This window comes from Sycon ciliatum, chromosome 1 (genome assembly GCF_964019385.1).
Source record: "Sycon ciliatum chromosome 1, ocSycCili1.1, whole genome shotgun sequence".
Lineage (NCBI taxonomy): Eukaryota > Metazoa > Porifera > Calcarea > Leucosolenida > Sycettidae > Sycon > Sycon ciliatum.
Window position 1 is genome coordinate 90,214,399 of NC_088643.1, and position 17,951 is coordinate 90,232,349.

The 17,951-nt window shown below is 47.9% G+C and overlaps 2 protein-coding genes across 3 annotated transcripts; one reads left to right on the forward strand and one right to left on the reverse strand.

Moving 5' to 3' along the window:
• The first annotated feature begins 1,328 nt into the window (after window positions 1-1,328).
• Window positions 1,329-7,939, forward strand: LOC135806363 (uncharacterized). Its single transcript, XM_065320538.1, has 9 exons — window positions 1,329-1,934; window positions 2,593-2,631; window positions 3,178-3,283; window positions 3,739-3,925; window positions 4,541-4,765; window positions 5,063-5,212; window positions 5,863-6,103; window positions 6,622-6,716; window positions 7,203-7,939. The coding sequence occupies exons 1-9, from the start codon at window positions 1,901-1,903 to the stop codon at window positions 7,779-7,781; spliced, it is 1,656 nt and encodes a 551-aa protein (XP_065176610.1). The 5' UTR covers window positions 1,329-1,900; the 3' UTR covers window positions 7,782-7,939.
• A 4,924-nt stretch (window positions 7,940-12,863) lies between these two features.
• Window positions 12,864-16,828, reverse strand: LOC135806365 (serine/arginine-rich splicing factor 3-like). Of its 2 annotated transcripts, none has more exons than XM_065320540.1 (3): window positions 16,389-16,828; window positions 14,088-14,123; window positions 12,864-13,575 (listed from the first exon to the last, which is right to left on the reverse strand). In XM_065320540.1, exons 1-3 carry the CDS (start codon window positions 16,667-16,669, stop codon window positions 13,467-13,469), a joined length of 426 nt encoding a protein of 141 aa, XP_065176612.1. In that variant the 5' UTR covers window positions 16,670-16,828; the 3' UTR covers window positions 12,864-13,466. The 2 variants fall into 2 exon arrangements, with proteins under 2 accessions (XP_065176612.1, XP_065176611.1); XM_065320539.1 differs by having other exon boundaries at window positions 16,329-16,824.
• Between the last annotated feature and the right edge of the window lie 1,123 nt (window positions 16,829-17,951).

A 17,951-nucleotide genomic window follows, 5' to 3' on the forward strand; every position in this document is an offset into this window, starting at 1 on the left:
ACTACGGTAGGTGCTATCCAATCCTTTCACTTCTCCAAACGTGCCGACAGCACGCCATGTGAAAGTGGTGATAGTATCATGCTGCGGGTAGATTTGGCCATAGAGCCTATGCAGCCTATTCTGATTTAGCCCTTGGGCCTCTACATGGCTGTGGTTGCTTGCGGTTGTTTGATTTCGCAAGCCGAACGAACTGAACGAATGACAAGGAAGCAAATGAGGTACGTATGACCCAGACTTGGGAAACTTGGAAAAGATACGTGCAGGTTGGGACTTGAAAGCTCGGCAGGATCATCTACCTGTGCAGGCTGTGGCTGGAAGTGCAGGGTGACGATGGAGAGGAGCTACCCACCTGGGGACAGGGTCCCTGGTATCAGAATACTAGATCTTCCATACGAGTATTGTCTGCTGTCCCGGTGACAATCAGAGCAGGTACTGTTTCAGTTACGTAGCACTCATTACGTCCAATCAGGAGCCCTGAATCGGCCGCGTCTGCGGGCCTCTGACGACACAAGCACTGGCGTCTCTCTCCCTGGCCCTCTCTCGCCTCTGCAAGATAGCGGACACAGAGTCGCAAGAGGCATTCGTTTGAACTTTAGTCTTTGAACCATCGTCTTACTCCTGATTCATGACACTGTGCCTGTGGTTCAAGTAAAACGTTCTACTTGCACTGGGACTGTGGCCGGGAGAAGCATCTACAAAATTAATGTACGCCACTGGGTGACCGCTGTAAGGTGTGTAGTCATGATGGGAATATGGTGGTAGGTCTCAGCGTCAGGTCGACGGAGATAGCTCAGTGAATCGAGGTTTATCAATGCCATCATTAATTTATCCTTCTTCTCATTCATTTGGCCTTAGTCTGATGTCATGTTAGTTTGATCAGCTGACAGGCCGGCCAGTATGTTAGCACTCCAGTACAAGACTGTCAAGAGTATTGCCATGCAGCTTGCAAGGGAGATCATGACGCTAGCTTACAATAGCTACATCACACAACATTGCAAACAGTCTATCTACAGCCATTCCCCGTGTGAAGGTGATAACAATCTAGCCAGAAAACCCCAGTATTCTTGGCATTCCATTGCATTGCCCCACTGGCGATGGGCCAGCAAGGAACGCCTTGACGGCTTCAAAGCGATGCCCTCGGCCCGCAGAACTGGCACCGAGATCCAGGCCACCGCTGAATACACTCCGCATAGCGCCATGGCCATGTGTGGTGTTTGGATCAGTGTTGTGTGGTTTACTGTGGACACGTCGGGCGCGGATGGTGGCAGCTATCAGGCAAAATTTAGGTCAAAACCTGATACCTGGCTATACTGTGTAGTTAGTAGTTATAACTGGTCTACAAGTACAAGTAAGCGATGCGGCACTTCACCCAGCACAGTAACTTGTAGATCTACCGCACGTACCTCCAACTCTACCCTCTGAAATCAGAGTCATGAAAATTAATGCTAGCAAACGTTTGTTGAGGGTTTGGGTCCAGCCATGACCATTGTGTCATCTTCCAGGATGACAGGGCTTCTACTTTTCCCCTTCAAGTACCATTGTTACAATCTTTGTGAGTCCACTACCCCAAACTGGAAATAATTTCGTGAGCAGTGAGGGCTGTAGTCTGTGCATGTGCCCGATGCTAGGAAGGAAAGGCCGAAATTCATTTCTTGGTCGGTGGTTCTTCATTCACAAGGCATTATTCATCTCTCTCCGTGCAAAGTCCATAATAATTATAGTTTGCGCCGACAGTGGCAGTTTTCAGCACAAGTGTGGCTAGTGTGCTCTTGCTTTGAGGTGGGTAAAACCTCCCACCTGAAGCATAACGAGTCCGGGGTAACGTCCCCCAACTCTCCAGACGACAACGGACGGTTAGTTTGTACGGCTGTGCTGGAGTTGGCGCTGAGAGTTAGCAAACATGGCGTTGCCTCCGTCGGCCGTGCGAGTAGAAGGTAGGGTTCTGAACTTCCCATCGATCTTGTCCAACGGCAATGGGCCGGTCCGTGGTGCATGCGTAGATCTATGGGATAGAGACTATTAGAGAGTGCATGCAACTGGAGTTGGTTCTCACGGTACAAGTGCTAGCGATAGTGATGGCTTCGCAAACCTCCTGTCTCACATGCACCTCATCATCTCATGCTCACCTCGCCATCATACCCTAGGCTACACGTCCACATGCAGCTCCGGGCTGAAGTGAACTTCGAAATGGCACTGGCATTGCCTGGGATCCGTATGTCCATTATGCCATGGCGGTCATGCAGTCTTCATTCACATCATGGAAGCTCCCTGATTCACACACAAGCTGCAATGATTGTATGGGGCATGTTGTTAGTGTTTGGTCACTGCATGCAGGGCCAGTAGTAGTTCTACCATCTTGTCAGCATGTTGACCATGACTGTGCTGTTTGGTAAACTGCGGGGGGGGGGGGGGGGGGGGGGAGTACTCAATGCCGGAAGTGCTGAGCATTTTTGCACATAGAAAAGAGAGGGGGGGGGGGGGGGTACAATTGGAACAAGTTGTAACTCAAAGTCTCTTTCCGATGTGCTCCTACATGACATGTATCGGTGGTTGTGTGTCTGTGATGTTCCATTTGTACTCATGTAACTGCAGTGCTGTCAGCAAAGGGCCTATCTCACAAAGGAAAGTCAGGTATGCTAATCTCAGCGTTCAGAGATGTATTCTCATGTCATCAACCATTGTGATGAATCCTTGAAAAGTCACCGTGATGGCATGTGGGTGGAATCATGCGAGGTCTGTACATCTTTCACAACACCCAATACTCACCTGCCTAGTGGGTGTACCTACATAGTACAACAGCAAAGCAAGGCTAGTCAATTCAGTGTTGCAACTCTGACTTTCATACTCAGTACTCAGTGCTATCCTCAGGCAGCAACCTATCACCTATAGCACCAGTTAGAACTGAACTTAAATATGCCAATTAACACTTACTTGACCGCCGGGTACTGTTGATCATGTCTGACATCATCGTTGCATACATACTGGATGTACGCATGCATACAAAACAGACTACCGGGTTATTGTCTTCCTCTGGACGGTTGGATTCTTGATATGGTTGTTCGTCATTTCTCGTTTCAGCTTGGTAATACACCGTCATACATACCCAGAGCAGCTGCTTGGTTAACTGTAGATACCATGAGGGTGTGTGTGCCTTTTACCCTGCTTTCTTCTGTGCAGCATTCAATGCTTTCGTCACAATGCAGTTGACCAATGGAGGGAAGAAGTTTGCAACGGCCACTATCAACCACTCGGCAGAGCCAGTGTGGGATGAGGAATGTCATTTGTAAGTTGCCCACAGCTTGGAACGCAGGGCCTTCTCGCCTTCCATGATGATACAGTCTGTCAGTTAGTCAGTCACAAGTCATGTGTGTTTTCCTGATCACAGTACATGTAGGTGTGGAACGTGTAACACTGTCCTCCGTGTTTCTTTTGTAAATGTGATCCGACTAATGTCCCACCAGTTGGCAATTAACAAATCCGGATCAAAGGGGACCGGATAAGCAAGCTATGGCTGTATAGCGTAAACATTTGTTCACATGACAATGAGGATTGCAAGGGTAGTTGAAAGGGATGCATATCACTGACCTGGAAACCTTATAACTAGGGTACCCAGTAAACCAAGTTTGCAACACACTGACATTGTTGGAGCTCCAATTATTCAGCAGTTTTGTGTTGCTGGAACAGCATTGGAATACTTTTAATATAACTGGTCTATATCTGTCTGCCACTGTATGACAGGCCGGTGACAGGAATGGACGCCGACCTAGTATTGACTATTCAACACCGCAACAAGCTTGGTTTGGAGGAGTTCCTTGGGATGCTGACAATCCCTCTCAGACAAGTCTCTTCAATGTCAAGCTGGGCACAGTGGATGGACCTGGAGGGCAAGGGTGGCAGCAAGGAAAAACGACGGGGAAGCTTGAAGGTATAACAACAGCGCCGCCGCATGATGTAGCTATGTTCTGCAACCAACGGTTTGGTTGTGGGCTAGCCTGGGGAGTGGAGATTGTACTGTGTAATTGTAGACTAAGATAAGTCTCTATGACTATGGACATGCTACTACTCAGTATGCATTCAAATGATTGGTACCATGGTGCTTGCAGCCAACTGTCGGAATAGTGCAGCCCAGTGTATACAACATAGAACCCTGACACATGTCATAGATACATGTATGCACATACACATATAACTGAACTACAGTGCTGGCAACTGAAATCCGACCCCCTTGCCGGCACGGCGCGCCGGCAAGGGTGTCGGATTTCAGTTGCCAGCACTGTAGTTCAAAGAAGTATATCCCTCTGGTTCACCGCGTACATGTAGCTACAGAACACCGCTCAGAAGTCGCTCAGAAGTCGCTCCATGGGAGATGCAAGGCTACCAGATTATTTCTTGCCATTTTGGTTTCACTATCTGCCCCACTGTCCTCCCCACTGTCCTCCCCACTGTCCTCTCATCCTAATTGCAGCTATCCGAGCACCCAAGTTTGATGTAGCTAATCACTTCACTGTGCACTGTGCTTGATTAATGTTCGTACTGCTAGACCAAAGTCAACTTCATCTACGATATGAAAGCACCAGCATCACCGAGCAAGATATCCCGAGTGGAGGATCAGCCCTCACCACACGCTGGACATAAGTTGTCCTCAAAGGCAAAGAGTGTAGTGAAAGGCCTGAGTGGAGCATTGCATCATCATGGCCGAGACAAGTCACCCAGTGCATCGCCACGCAAGTCATTTCTGGCAGTCCCGCAAGGTGACCACGCCAAGGTATACGATGGTGTTTCTATGTACCCAGGACACGTTAAGTCTGTGAAAAGCTGCAGGAAGTTAGCATGAATAGCATATTCACTGCTCTCGTGATCTGTTTGCTGAAAGATTACAGATGACAGCAGTGATATTCTTGTTGTTCCACTGCTTGGTTGAGATGCTGATGCTGGAAGACTCCAGAAATGAATTTTCGGAGTTATTGGTTGACTCTAACACCATAAACTGATGATTACTCTGAAAGAGTATTTTCCATGCTAAATCCGCAGATGCCATTGTGTTGTTCTGTTGCTCATGCAGAGGAAGCTATCTGTTGATGAAGTCATGAATGACTTGCACCTGGATGACAGTATGGAGCTTGAACCGGCCGACTCGTCAAAAGTAATGCCTCGATCTGCAACATGTGATCTGTCGACGACATCTACTGCAGGCAAAGAAGATGGCACTGAAGTAAGGATGGTACCACCGTGCTGCATGTAGTGCTGCAATGCCGTGCTGTGTATCCTCTAGTCTTGCCATGTGATAGCACTCTAACAGTTACCATGGTTACGTGACTGGGCTAGAGAGCTGGTCACACTAGTATCCCACCCGATGATAGGCATAGAGATCTCTTTCCCCAGCACTCAGCAGTCCTATGCTCTCTATCCTCAGTATGATCTGCTTTCTCACAGATACCAGATGAGTGTATGAGTAGTTCCATCCAGGCCTTGACACTCTGACAGCATACGGCGTGCCTGCTCGAACCACTTTGACCGTGAAAACACTGCACTTCTGTAAAGGTTTATTTCACCTCCTAAGAGGTTTGAGCTACCTTAAAGGTCACATCGCATACTTGTAGTACAGTATACATGTACACGTACAATGGCTACATATATAGACACAGTCATAGTGATATTGAAGTCTTAGCATGACAGTTGCAGCAGTACGACGCTATGCACATTCCTGCACCACATTCTCAAGCTGTTTCTCGTTTGTTGATTATGGTAGTGAAACAGTGAATGCCGGTACGGTACTGGGCATTGCCTCAGACATGTACAATAGGCTTCCTATGGTAGAGGACACGGTGCAGCCATGAACATCCTATTGCTCTTCTTGTGTAGGAGACTGGGAGCAGTTGGTCGAGGAAAGGTTCGAAGATGCGCCGTCGTCTGTCAATGCCTTCGATAAACCAGCACGGCAGTGGAGCAGGTCGGGGTAGCATGACCAGTGTGAGTGCTATTGATGAGGCTACCGAATCCACAACGGCCACTAGATCAGGCTCCGGGTCGAACACGCCGGTTTCGGGCTCATCACCAGTTTCCCATTCTAAACACCGGCGTATCAACACCATAGCACAAACATGTAAGTCATGATTCATGAACCATTGATTTTAATTCTCCAGACAAACCCTCCAACTTTTAGAGTAGAACCCATCTTACATTCTCGGCTGACATTGCACTCATGTGTCTTCCTTTCGTAGACTTCTCTTTTTCTTTTCTTTTTAAAGTCGTGATTATCCCACAGAGAAGCCACAGGGAATGAAAACCTGTCAAGGAGTCCACTCTGATTTCCAGAGGACCACTACAACCAGAACCAAATGGTGTCATTTCCGGTTCAAAACTTCTGGACAGGGGAGCGCATGTACGGGGTTCCTTCAGTGACCAAATCACGAAAGACACATTTGGGGAGGGGCTTGATCGGTCACCTCTAAGACAGGTTTGGGTCCCTTGAGCTCATGGCAGGTCGTCCTAGATTGGTTTGCCTATGCATTGCACTGTATTGGATGTATTGCTGAGTGCGAGACGACACTGAGACGACACAACTGGTGTGCTTTTGTTTCCATGCTTTTCCCGGCCAAAACTCAACGTGATCCACGATAGGGCTCAGCAGAACAAGATCAGCAAGTGACACAGGTGTGGTGCCAACTGAAGAAGATCTTATCGCACAAGGAAACTTCACATCTCTATCGAAACAGGTACGGTGATGTGCAATGTGCATGCTAGTTGAGCCACGTCCGTTCTTTCCGGAGCCCATCGCAAACACATAGCAATTACAAACGGTGCTTTCAAGTACACATATGCATGATCTACAAACCGGCAGTAGACGACTCTTCGCATCCCCATGTATATATGTATCTGTGCAAGACATCTGACCGTACACACATCCACATACATGCAGTGGTGGTTTGTACAAGTTCCCCATTGGGCGATGCCACTATTGAAAAGTGGAAGACAGTGAGAAGGAGAGGGAAAGAGGGAGTGAGTGGGAGAGTAAATCCTCAAAAGCAATGGTTTCTTTGCAGCATTATTATTTTCACCAAAAACTCCTTTCACCCTAATCATGGGCCCATACCGAACGGCAATGTTGGCTTGAAAGAGTTTTCTTGAGCTGTCTACATTGTCCTGAGTATCCCGAGTGAGACCGTTTCCTGTTTCCGGCTGCCCTGTAATGCCACTTTCAGACACTGCTGAAGGTTGCCACTCGCCAGCATGAGGAGCTAGCTGAGAAGAATGAAGAGCTGGCTAACTTACGTGGCTACATTGATATGGTGCTGATGAGGGTGATCGAACACAATCCAGAGCTTCTTGTCAACCTGTCATCACCCCAGCACACAGGCAGGGAGCAGCGAGATGGAGGTAGCAACAGTTACTATGCCCAACGACCACTGGTACAAGCCTCGCATACATCTGACTCTGGCTGTGGCTCCGGCAATACCAGCCCGGAGCGGTTCAGCCAAGACGACGCCCGGCACACGCGCTACCAGAGGTCTTCGAGCAGTCCTGTGGTTCCATCGCACTTGCGACGGCCATCGCTAGTCTCAGCAACGTCGTCGGACAGCCGGGAAGTGGCCTTCCATTCTTCATTCTCTGGTTCCATGACCGGCCATGGTACCGATGGCACCACCGCACATCAACGTACTGGTTCGGGCACTTCATCTCTGCTGGATTCAGGCTCGACATCACTCATCACCAGTACTGCTGACAGAAACAGCCATGACGGTAGCATGCAACATTCAGCTCGCTACAGGCCAACAGGATGAGTTAGCGGCACAGTGCCCTACTTGAAATACACTGTACATGATGCATTGAAGCAAGTTCTCATCAAGCACATCACATGTCTTGTGGGAACCTTGAAAGGGGAATGATGGCGCCAACGTAAACGAAGTGTGCGCTACGAAACTGCTATGATATAAATTATTCTATTTTAGGGGAAGTATACCCTAAAATCAAATTTTCACCAGTTGTAGTCTTTGGGGTGCTGAGTCGAATGGTCTTGGTCCGAGGAAGCTGAGACGCTCCCTTCCTACTTGAATCCCAATCGAACTCGCGCACTTCCACCGAAACTGGGTGACTGCGCCCTACTAGATGGGGATTTGTATGCAAAATGTCACTAAAAGCGCCATTTCGTTCTTATAAAAACACGGATGACCGCGATTGGCCCATATGTTGTAGTCTTTTGGACGCTGAGTCGACTGGTTTTGGTCCGAAAAGGCTGCGATGCAGCGTTCCTCCTTTATTCCCAATCGAACATGGTTGAACAAGCGGTCACGTGCTCCTGCGTACACCAGTCACCTGGTCACCGTGCCTGCAGGGTACAACTTACTAGCCTGTTTGACCTTTTTTGGGTGCAGTCCTGTCACTCGAGTTGAACTCGAGTTGAACCTTGGTGTGAAAGTTCTCGCCTGCTGGCGCGGTGACCAGGTGATTTGGGCACCCAGGAGCACGTGACCGCTTGTTCAACCATGTTCGATTGGGAATAAAGGAGGAACGCTGCATCGCAGCCTTTTCGGACCAAAACCAGTCGACTCAGCGTCCAAAAGACTACAACATATGGGCCAATCGCGGTCATCCGTGCTTTTATAAGAACGAAATGGCGCTTTTAGTGACATTTTGCATACAAATCCCCATCTAGTAGGGCGCAGTCACCCAGTTTCGGTGGAAGTGCGCGAGTTCGATTGGGATTCAAGTAGGAAGGGAGCGTCGCAGCTTCCTCGGACCAAGACCATTCGACTCAGCACCCAGAAGACTACAACTGGTGAAAATTTGATTTTAGGGTATACTTCCCCTTTAAGGTGGCAGTCTGGGTTCAGAGGGTCAAAAAACAAAGTTTCGATTTTCTGTATTTTTTCACTGGCAGCGTCTTGTGTATGGTCCAAAGGGTTTATCCTGAAAATTTGAGCGTAATCGGGTGCTTCCTTCCGGAGATATAGCCGCGCAAAGTCTGCACAATTGTTTTTGAAATACTGAAATATCAGCAAATTTCTACAAAATTTAGGTTTGCACACTATTCCGATTTTTACCGTCAATCTTTGAGCGATTTCATTAAAATTTTCTGGAGCGACTCCTGGTACTCCTCTGCGCTGCAGACTGACAGCCGCGCACGATGTTTGTCACCATGGCAACCAAGATAACTTTTGCGCATGCGCAAATTCAAAAAAATTCAAATTTCGACTCTCATGATCTCAGCTGATCGCTCTGCTGTTGAAACTAGTTACTTTTGGAGTAATTGTTTTGGAGTAATTGTTTCTTGGAGCTAACCCCTTCGTTGGCTACTATGGGGAAGTCTAGAGCCAAGGGAAAGCCCGGACGATCTAAGAAAAGGAAAAGAACGTTCTATGGAGTGTCTCAGGCGCCGAAGGCTCCCTCTGGTAAAATTTCGCCTGCAGAACAAATTCCTGACTTGCCACTGTCTGATGACGACCTTGAAGTGCCAGCTGAAGCCACGTCTTCAAACAGCGATAGTGATGGAAGTGGCGGTGAAGTCGACAGCAGTTCCTCCGACAGTGACTTGGATGAAGAGTGTGAGGAAGGGGCGCATGGATTTCGCCTGATTGATCTCGAGTGCCTTCAGCAGCTTTTGTCAGCTGCAGTTTGTTGCAGTGGCTGTAATGGCGCAGTCACGATCAGCGAATCGCAACGGGGAGGCCTTGCATCATGCCTGGAGCTTTCCTGTGTTAACTGCGGCGACATAGCAAGCGAATTTATGTCCAAGAAGTTCAATCGGGTCTGGGAGGTGAACAGACGAGCAGTATTCGGAATGCGACTGATTGGCCGTGGACGTCAATCAATGGTAAAGCTGGCGGGTGCACTGAATATGCCATCACCTATGAGTCGGTCGACATTTTACAGCCATGCTAAAGGCCTGCATTCCGCGTCCAAGAGCGTCGCTGAGCGTAGCATGACTGAGGCAGCTGAGAAAGCAGTGTCCGCAGCAGATGGGGGTAGCGATATCGCTGCTTCCTATGACGGTACCTGGATGCGCCGAGGATTCGCATCGCTCTTCGGAGCCTTCACTATAATTGCATATGATGTCGGCAAAGTGGTGGACTGCGAAGTGCTTTCAAAGTTTTGCCACAAGTGCACGCACTTGGCGTCTAGAAAAGAGAAGGGAGAGCTAACCAAAGATGACTATGATCGACAGATTGCCGAACACGATTGCTCAGTCAACACCACTGTATCAGCTCCTGCCATGGAGAGTGCAGCCGCCAAGACTCTGTGGGCCAGGTCCTTTGAGAGCCGCAAGCTGAGGTACACCACCTACATTGGTGATGGAGATACCAAGAGTTTTAAGGCTGTGCGTGACGCTTGTCCGTATGGGCCCGAGGTGCCTGTAGTCAAGGAGGAATGTGTCGGCCACGTTCAAAAACGCATCGGTACCAGCCTAAGAAAGCTGAAGAAAAACCTTGCGGGCAAGAAGCTTGCTGATGGGCGCACTATAGGCGGACGTGGTCGCCTCACGGATGCCATGATCGACAAGCTGCAAGCCTACTATGGCATGGCTGTGCGGAACAACAGCGGAGACTTGCAAGCCATGGCCAGGGCCATATGGGCATCCCTCATGCATCGTGCATCCAGCGACAGTAAACCTCAGCACCAGTATTGTCCGCCTGGAATTAACAGCTGGTGTAGATGGCAGCAGCAACAGGCAGGTGGTGATGTCTACGCCCACCACAATATCCTGCCAGAGGCAGTATGGAAGGAACTGAAGCCGGTCTACATTCGGTTGTCCGACCGGAGTTTGCTCGAGCGCTGCCAGAAGGGTGCTACGCAGAATCGCAACGAAGCGTTCAATGGACTCGTGTGGCAGTTGTGTCCAAAGACAGGCTTTGCATCCGCTCCCACTGTCCAGATGTGCGTCTACCTGGCCGTGGCCTGGTTCAATGATGGAGGTGTGGCAGTGAAACGCGTTCTGGACGAGATGGGCCTCCCTACTGGACACCATACGACACGTCTCATCAAGCTGCTAGACCGTGAGAGACAGGCACATGCTGCCAGAAAGAAGTCAGAAGAAGGGAAGAGGTCACGAAAGAAGCGAAGGAGGATCAGGAAGGGCATCCAGGATGAGCAGCAAGAGGAAGAAGGTTTGACATATGAAGCTGGTGGCTTCGACTAAGTTCTAGTAAGTTCTAGTTGGACAGACATACCTCCATCTGTACTTGCACAGAGCACTTTTTTCTCCATTTTCCACTGAGTCCCGTACCTCTTAGACAGCGTAGCGAAGAACCTGTAAGTCACAGACCCCATAAACCATACATTTTTGGAAACTGTGAGCATTTATCAAGGTGCTAAGTGTCATGGATTTTTATATTTGTCTAGTAGCTTTGAGTAAAGTGCTACTGATCGAGGACCTAAATTTTGCGCGATTGCATGATTTTTGTTTGACAGCTTGAGTACTTTGTTCTGAATATGATTTCAAAATTCCGCTCCACTTAGCACCTAGGTATATGTGAAGGAAATCCTGTGGAGCACTCAGTTTCTACCCAGCTTCTTTCTGCGTTTGCATATTGCGTCTAAGGTATTGGTGGTACGGCATAATCGCAGATTTGACTATTGTGTCTGCAGATTCCCATGTGTGAGCTTGATTTATACTTCATTGGACTTAGTGAAATACACTGGGTATGTGGTCAAGATTTGAGCAAAATTCATCAATTATTATGGAAGTTACGGCTGTGTTCATGCGGTCGGGCCGCGAACCCAGACTGCCACCTTAAAACAGTGGACACCGCAAGGCTTCTCTTCTTTTTCACTGTGCGCCTATATTGTATATTGCAGCAGTACTTGACATTGACATTGGTTACAATCAGATCAATATTTTTTGTTACCGAAAATGCCACGCTAGATTGGTCGATGATGGGCCCCCATTCTGTAGCAGGTGTGCGACTTGGATTACATAGGGAGGCCAAATATGTGATCACTATGCACACGATTGCATATTCAGGCACACCACCATGACAGCAGTATGTTTGGGTGGGAATGGTGCATAGCGCAGTTGCGGATGGTATACGCATGGAAGAGTCCAAAACACCCGACTACATGAACTCAATGTGGTTCAACTACTGTTCAGTTTGTGCTGGCAAAGGATACTGTGAAAAGTATTCATACATGTAACTAGCCTGTTGTCATGGTTATCTCCTCCAAGAATAACTCCTAAAATAATTAATTATTGTCCTTGTTCTCGCAAATGATTGAGAACACTCGTATAGCTCTGTCCCTTTGGAAAAACGCAGCGAAGAATTCAAAATTCCGCGGCAAATTCCGCGGGGAAAAGGGGGGTTTTCTGCGGCATTTTCTGCGGTAAAATCAAAAATCTGCGGCATTTTCTGCAAGTTTTTCACCCTCCTCGTAGAGGATATGACAACTAGTCGCATGAAGGAGTACTTTTCATACTATCCTTTGCAGTCACAAACTGAATAAGAGTGAAGAATCATGGAGAGACCTGCACTGGCAAGAGAAATGTGCTCAAACAGATCGCAAAGTAGTTTTTCTGCTGCTTTCTGAGTAGTAATTTTAGTAATTTTCCCTAAAAAATTCAGATTCCGCAGGCAAAAGTGTGGATTCCGTGATTTCCGCGGATGATGGCAACTTCTGCGAAATTTGCCGCGGCCGCGGAATCGCGTTTTTCCAAGGGGACAGATAGCTGGACTCTTCTGAGCAATCTGTAGAATTCACTGCATACTGCTACACTGGCTAGTGGCTACACAAATGTACATTCTCACCCGCAGTATCATGCTGCATGATGACAGTGGACAGTGGTTGGTGCAGCGGCGGTGCATATTGCCAGGAAGTAGGTCCAGACAGATTTTGCCGGCAATTCTTTCGGCGAACATAACCCAGGCACTCACTAATGGAGGTATTCGACTTGCAGACTTTAACAAGTGCGCATGCCGTATTTACAACACGCTACCTGTCAAGAGTTATCCGCACAGTACATCTAGGCTCGTTTACAACAACTGTGCGCAAGTATCAACAGCAATGACAAGCTATATCAAAACGACAGCACATTTGAGAGATAATACTTGTAGATAGATAATAGGATAAAGACTTAAAGAGAGAGAAAGTGGGGGGAGAGGGGGGGGGGGGGAGAGTGAGAGAGAGAGAGAGAGAGAGAGAGAGAGAGAGAGAGAGAGAGAGAGAGAGAGAGAGAGAGAGAGCACAAGTACTACTCTGAAATGGACGCCTCCATATCTCTGGTCATGCAACAGTGTGGACAAATGACAGACACATTAAAAAAGTTGTTCAACCACAGTCATGGATCACACAATTAAACAAGACAAAAGTGAATAAAGTTGGGAGCAAATCTGAGCAAAAATGGGAAAAATCCACAAATATCAGTATAGCAATGGGCATCCCTCCAAGGAGTACACACTAGGTGCATGATGCTGCGCAGCAGCCACTGCTGCAACACAAGACCTGTACTGGCTGTAGTAGTTACAGAAACCACCAGCTCATGGTGTAGGCGATCGATCACGCGAACGACGCCGGACAGGGCTGCGAGAGACTGAGCGGCTGGGTTGACGTCGGCGGCGGTACGGAGATGGTGATCTTGACGGCGATCTGCAACATAATACACCATCAACAACAAATTAAATACACCATCAACAATCCACAACATAATACACCATCAACCATCAACAATCAACAACAACACACACACACACACACAGTCTCTCAAGCAACATAATACTGTAAAAGCCATTATTCTAACGAGGCGCATATATAACGATTTCCCAAAAATCGACTGGTTTACGTGTACCAAAGGTAACGATTCTCACTTATTCTCAACGCTCAATAGGACAGTATAGTATCGATTTCTGTATAACGATTTCTATTTTAACGACAGATTTCTCCTCGTTAACTCGTTAGAGTTAGCACTTCGTTATATATATGGCTTTTACAGTACACATTGCAGCAGAAACCTGCTCACTATCCAAACATATACCCACAACGAGCTGTGTATGTCAAAATGCTCGCATTGTTGCGCAGAGTTGCAATGTGCACCATACACAGATTTTGCGCACTCTGAGCTGGCGAGCACAGCGAGCTCACACTCACACACATGCACTAACCTGCGACGCCGGGGTGGCGAGCGAGAGCGGGATCGTCTGCAGGTAACAGATAACAGGGACAAGAGCAGCAGCACATAACTCATACGGATAGCCGACCAGGCCCATACCAGCAGCCCTTACAGACACTGCATGACAAGGAAAACCTGCCACTGAGAAGGGCAGGATGCAAAGAGTCAACACACACACAGTTACATGCTGGACAATGCAACGGCATTAAAGCTGTACAGTCTTCACTAAATTAGCAAGTAAGTTCAGCCTGCAGGTTAGTTGTGACGTGCTATTAAAGAAAAAGAGCCGGCAGGGGGCACACGGTTAACAGTACTACAGCAGGATCTTCTGAAAATCCTGTTCAAAATGATAACAACAGGCAGGTACACAATTCGTGGCCCGATTCCAGGCAAATTGCACATTCTATCACACAACAGTCCGTACCCATTGAATTTGACATGAGCTTAGCTGTGCCAAAAGCAAGCCCGAGCCATTCTGTCAGTAGGGGCGGCTCATGTCAAATTTCTCCAGCACTCACATCCTACAGCACCTGCATGCTGCTTATGCTGATGGTGACGGTAGCAGTAGTAAATTAGATGGTAAAGATGGTCAAGTTGTTGTTGTTGTTGTGGAGGTGGTGGTGGTGGTAAAGATGATGAAGTTGTCATGTCGCAGTTGTGTGCAGTGCAGAGTGGACGAAGGTAAAGTTGGAAAACCTAGGGTCACTGTCACTGACAAGTGTAGTAGTCGAAGCAGTAGGCCGTGAGAAAATGCTGTGGGCCTGTTCGCCACACATTAGCCCAGTGGCTGGCGGATCATGACCAGACAAGAGTGGTAACAAGCCTCAGCGGCTCAGCAGTTACACAAGCGGCAGCACCGCAATGTATCTGCTGCCCTGTGCGCTGGGAGATGCTGCTGATGATGAGTAGAACAATGCCTACTCGCAACTGAAAAGAATTCACACGGACATGCCAAAACAAAACATACCACTGACCATGGCAACTCTGCATGTGTACAAGCACTAGTAATGACTGATGCAGTGGGTTGGGGTGGCGAGGAGTGCGGGGGGGGGGGGGGGGGGGGCAATAGTTACCAAATGAGCTGGGGTTGGAAGGAGAATGGGGACACTAGTAATTGCCACGCGAGTTGGGGTAGATAGGAGAAGAGGGGGGGGGGGGGGATAAAAGTAGCCACCAAGAAACTGAGGAAACGTGCTTCTTTGCCCCCACAGTAACATCGGGTGCCGAAGAACACAAGGAATCTCCGCTTCAGGCTACTGATGCTCTGATCTTAGATAAGAACATCAGTAGCCTGAAGTGGATGTCCCATATCTTATTCCAGCCCCTCTCGGTTTACTAGTATACAACAACATAGCAAAGGTGGAACTGTGCAGCAAAATCCAATATATATTTTTTGAAATGATCAAGTAAATATTGATCCATGTTTTGCTCTAGCAATCGGAATTTCACCGATTTATAATTTTGTGCAAAGGAAATGCATAGCAAAGCCAGTCGTAGGGGGAACTTCTTTGCCTAATCACAAGGCCGCCATCATACACATTGCCAAGCGTTTCTCCGTATTCGAAATGAACTACAAATTGGGCTTTAGCCTAGGCCAGCAGCATCAGGCCAGAGGGCAAGAAAAGCAGAAGTATTTCCTCGCACGCCTAAGTCCACACTGGCCTACATCCAGCCTGCACACATACTGAACTGTCTCTGATGTCCTTAACCTGATGAACTGACACCATATCTGCATGACAAGCACGGAAGGGCACGCGCACTTGATCGTACTTCTGCCCAAAATGATGCAAAAAGAAAAAAGGACGTCGGTGAGTCCGTCACAGCGCAAGACTGGAGTTGCACAATCTTGGTTACGCACTCTTGGTGCCAGTTACTTTGACCGTTGGGGCAAACAAAAAGAAGACTTACTAACGTCATATGACTTGGATGCGACGTGCGCTGTAATTATTATGTGTATGTTGGCGAAAGAGTGATTGCGCTTTTATTGGGAAGAACGAACCACAAACTTTCCACGTACATGCGCGCCAGTTGTGAACAAAATACATGTCTACATGACTGTATTTGAAATGATGTATTGGTGTCGTGCTAGGATGATAAGCTCTCCCTTGGGGAAAAAAAGAGAACTGTACTTGTATAAATGTGTACTTGTAAGTTGTAACAGACTATTTCTAAATTCCAGTTTGAGTGTCACGGGCGACGCAATTCCCACAGAATGATTTAAACTAATTCATACCTTCTTCTACTGTGTTGGCTGTGAATTACTGTGTCCGGCGCTGGACCATCGTCCTCATACCTTCGTTGCCGAGGTCGCTCCCGAGTCTTGGCCACTTCCACTCGAACTCGCTGACCGCACAGAGTTCGACCATCTAATTTACGCACCGCATCCTCGGCATCACGGAAATCCTCCATATACACAAAGGCGAATCCCGGTGGGTTCCTCGCCACCCATACCTCGTGCACACTGCCATAGCGTAGGAAAGATTCACGGATTTCTTCCTCATTACCACTGGTACTCAAATCACCAATATAAATTTTGGTCATGTTAGCTCTGTTCGCACCCCCGCGGTACGCCATTTTAGAGCCAGAATACAGTGTTGACCTTACTCTTCCTATCCCAAATGGCCCTGGTTAGACAGTGGTCTCCTACCAAGACAAGATCGAAACGGGAAGAGATGAACTGCAAGAGAAGACTCTCAAAACGGTGCATTCAACCAAAGAATTGTACATGACTGCTGTACTGTTTCTTTTGTGTGCATGCATTTACAAAAAAAAGTTTCACACTCGACTCACGATTTTTTTTTTCAGGGGGGGGGGGGGTACAGCTAGCTAGTAGCTAGCAGTAGCATCAAGAGTCCATAAACATGCACTCTTCATGCACTCTTGGTAGCATCAAGAGTTCATAACCCCCAAGAGTGTGCAACTCCTGATCAGTCCCTGTATGGAAGCCCGCTCGGCGGAATTCCTTCATTGCGTCATTTTTGGTGCAGTGCGATGAGTCACGCCGATGAATTCTTCTAAAATTTACAGTCAAACCAGGATGCTTCCCCAGGGTAAACTGCCTAAACTGCGATTCTAGTCTGAGCCTCGAGTCAAGAAGCAAAAGTGAAACAAAGTATGCACACGAAAGACAAAACTATTTTTTCGATGCAAGGGTGACTCTTCATCGCCTTCTTCTTTCACCAGTGCAGTCAGTCTCTTCAAGAACAATTTCTTCCCCAGGCCATCGGCATATTCCTGGTGCTTTCCTGGAAGATAATTTCAAATGGTTGAGGAACTTGAGAATACGTCGAAGGAGCATTTTTCGGCTGAGTTACACAGCTATCAGAATGATTGTCCTCAACGGCAATGCAATATTTTTAACAGCTTCCTCACTTCTTCCTGTCGCGATGTCCATGGATTCTTGGGCCGTGATCGTTTGGTCGGATCCAGATCCAGATCCATCGGATCCACTGGATCTGCAATGATCGATTGGTCGAATCCGGATCCAGATCCTTCGGATTTGGATCCGAGCAACCCTGCCCCGGGAGCAGGGTTGACTGGATCCATCGGATCCAAATGTGACCTTTGTGCGTATATAGTGGGTAAAAATCATTTTTATACTCATTGTCGTACGTCTAGAGGACTTTTGTTGACTTTTCGTACGACGCGGGCGATCAGTACGACTTGTGCCTTTTTTGGGTGACCTGTCAGCGCCATTTTTTACTTCGTCAACATGGCAACAGCCAAGGTCCGCAAAAAAGTGTTCGGTTGATTCTGAAGGATCCGACGGATCTGAGATTTGGATCTGTATCTGGGTCCGACCAAACGATCATAGTCTTGGAGAAAGAGTTTGTTTTTGAGAAAGTACGACTTGTAC

What these genes read in the sequence shown, in the direction of transcription:
- LOC135806363 (XM_065320538.1), top strand. Translation starts at nt 1,901, where the DNA reads ATGGCGTTGCCTCCGTCGGCCGTGCGAGTAGAAG. An exon ending in TGGGATGAGGAATGTCATTT is followed by an intron (nt 3,284 to 3,738) that starts GTAAGTTGCCCA and finishes ACTGTATGACAG; the next exon opens with GCCGGTGACAGGAATGGACG. An exon ending in CAACACCATAGCACAAACAT is followed by an intron (nt 6,104 to 6,621) that starts GTAAGTCATGAT and finishes GATCCACGATAG; the next exon opens with GGCTCAGCAGAACAAGATCA.
- LOC135806365 (XM_065320539.1), bottom strand. Translation starts at nt 16,669, where the DNA reads ATGGCGTACCGCGGGGGTGCGAACAGAGCTAACATGACCAAAATTTAT. An exon ending in AGCCAACACAGTAGAAGAAG is followed by an intron (nt 14,124 to 16,328) that starts GTATGAATTAGT and finishes TGTTACCTGCAG; the next exon opens with ACGATCCCGCTCTCGCTCGC. An exon ending in TCGCCACCCCGGCGTCGCAG is followed by an intron (nt 13,576 to 14,087) that starts GTTAGTGCATGT and finishes ATTATGTTGCAG; the next exon opens with ATCGCCGTCAAGATCACCAT.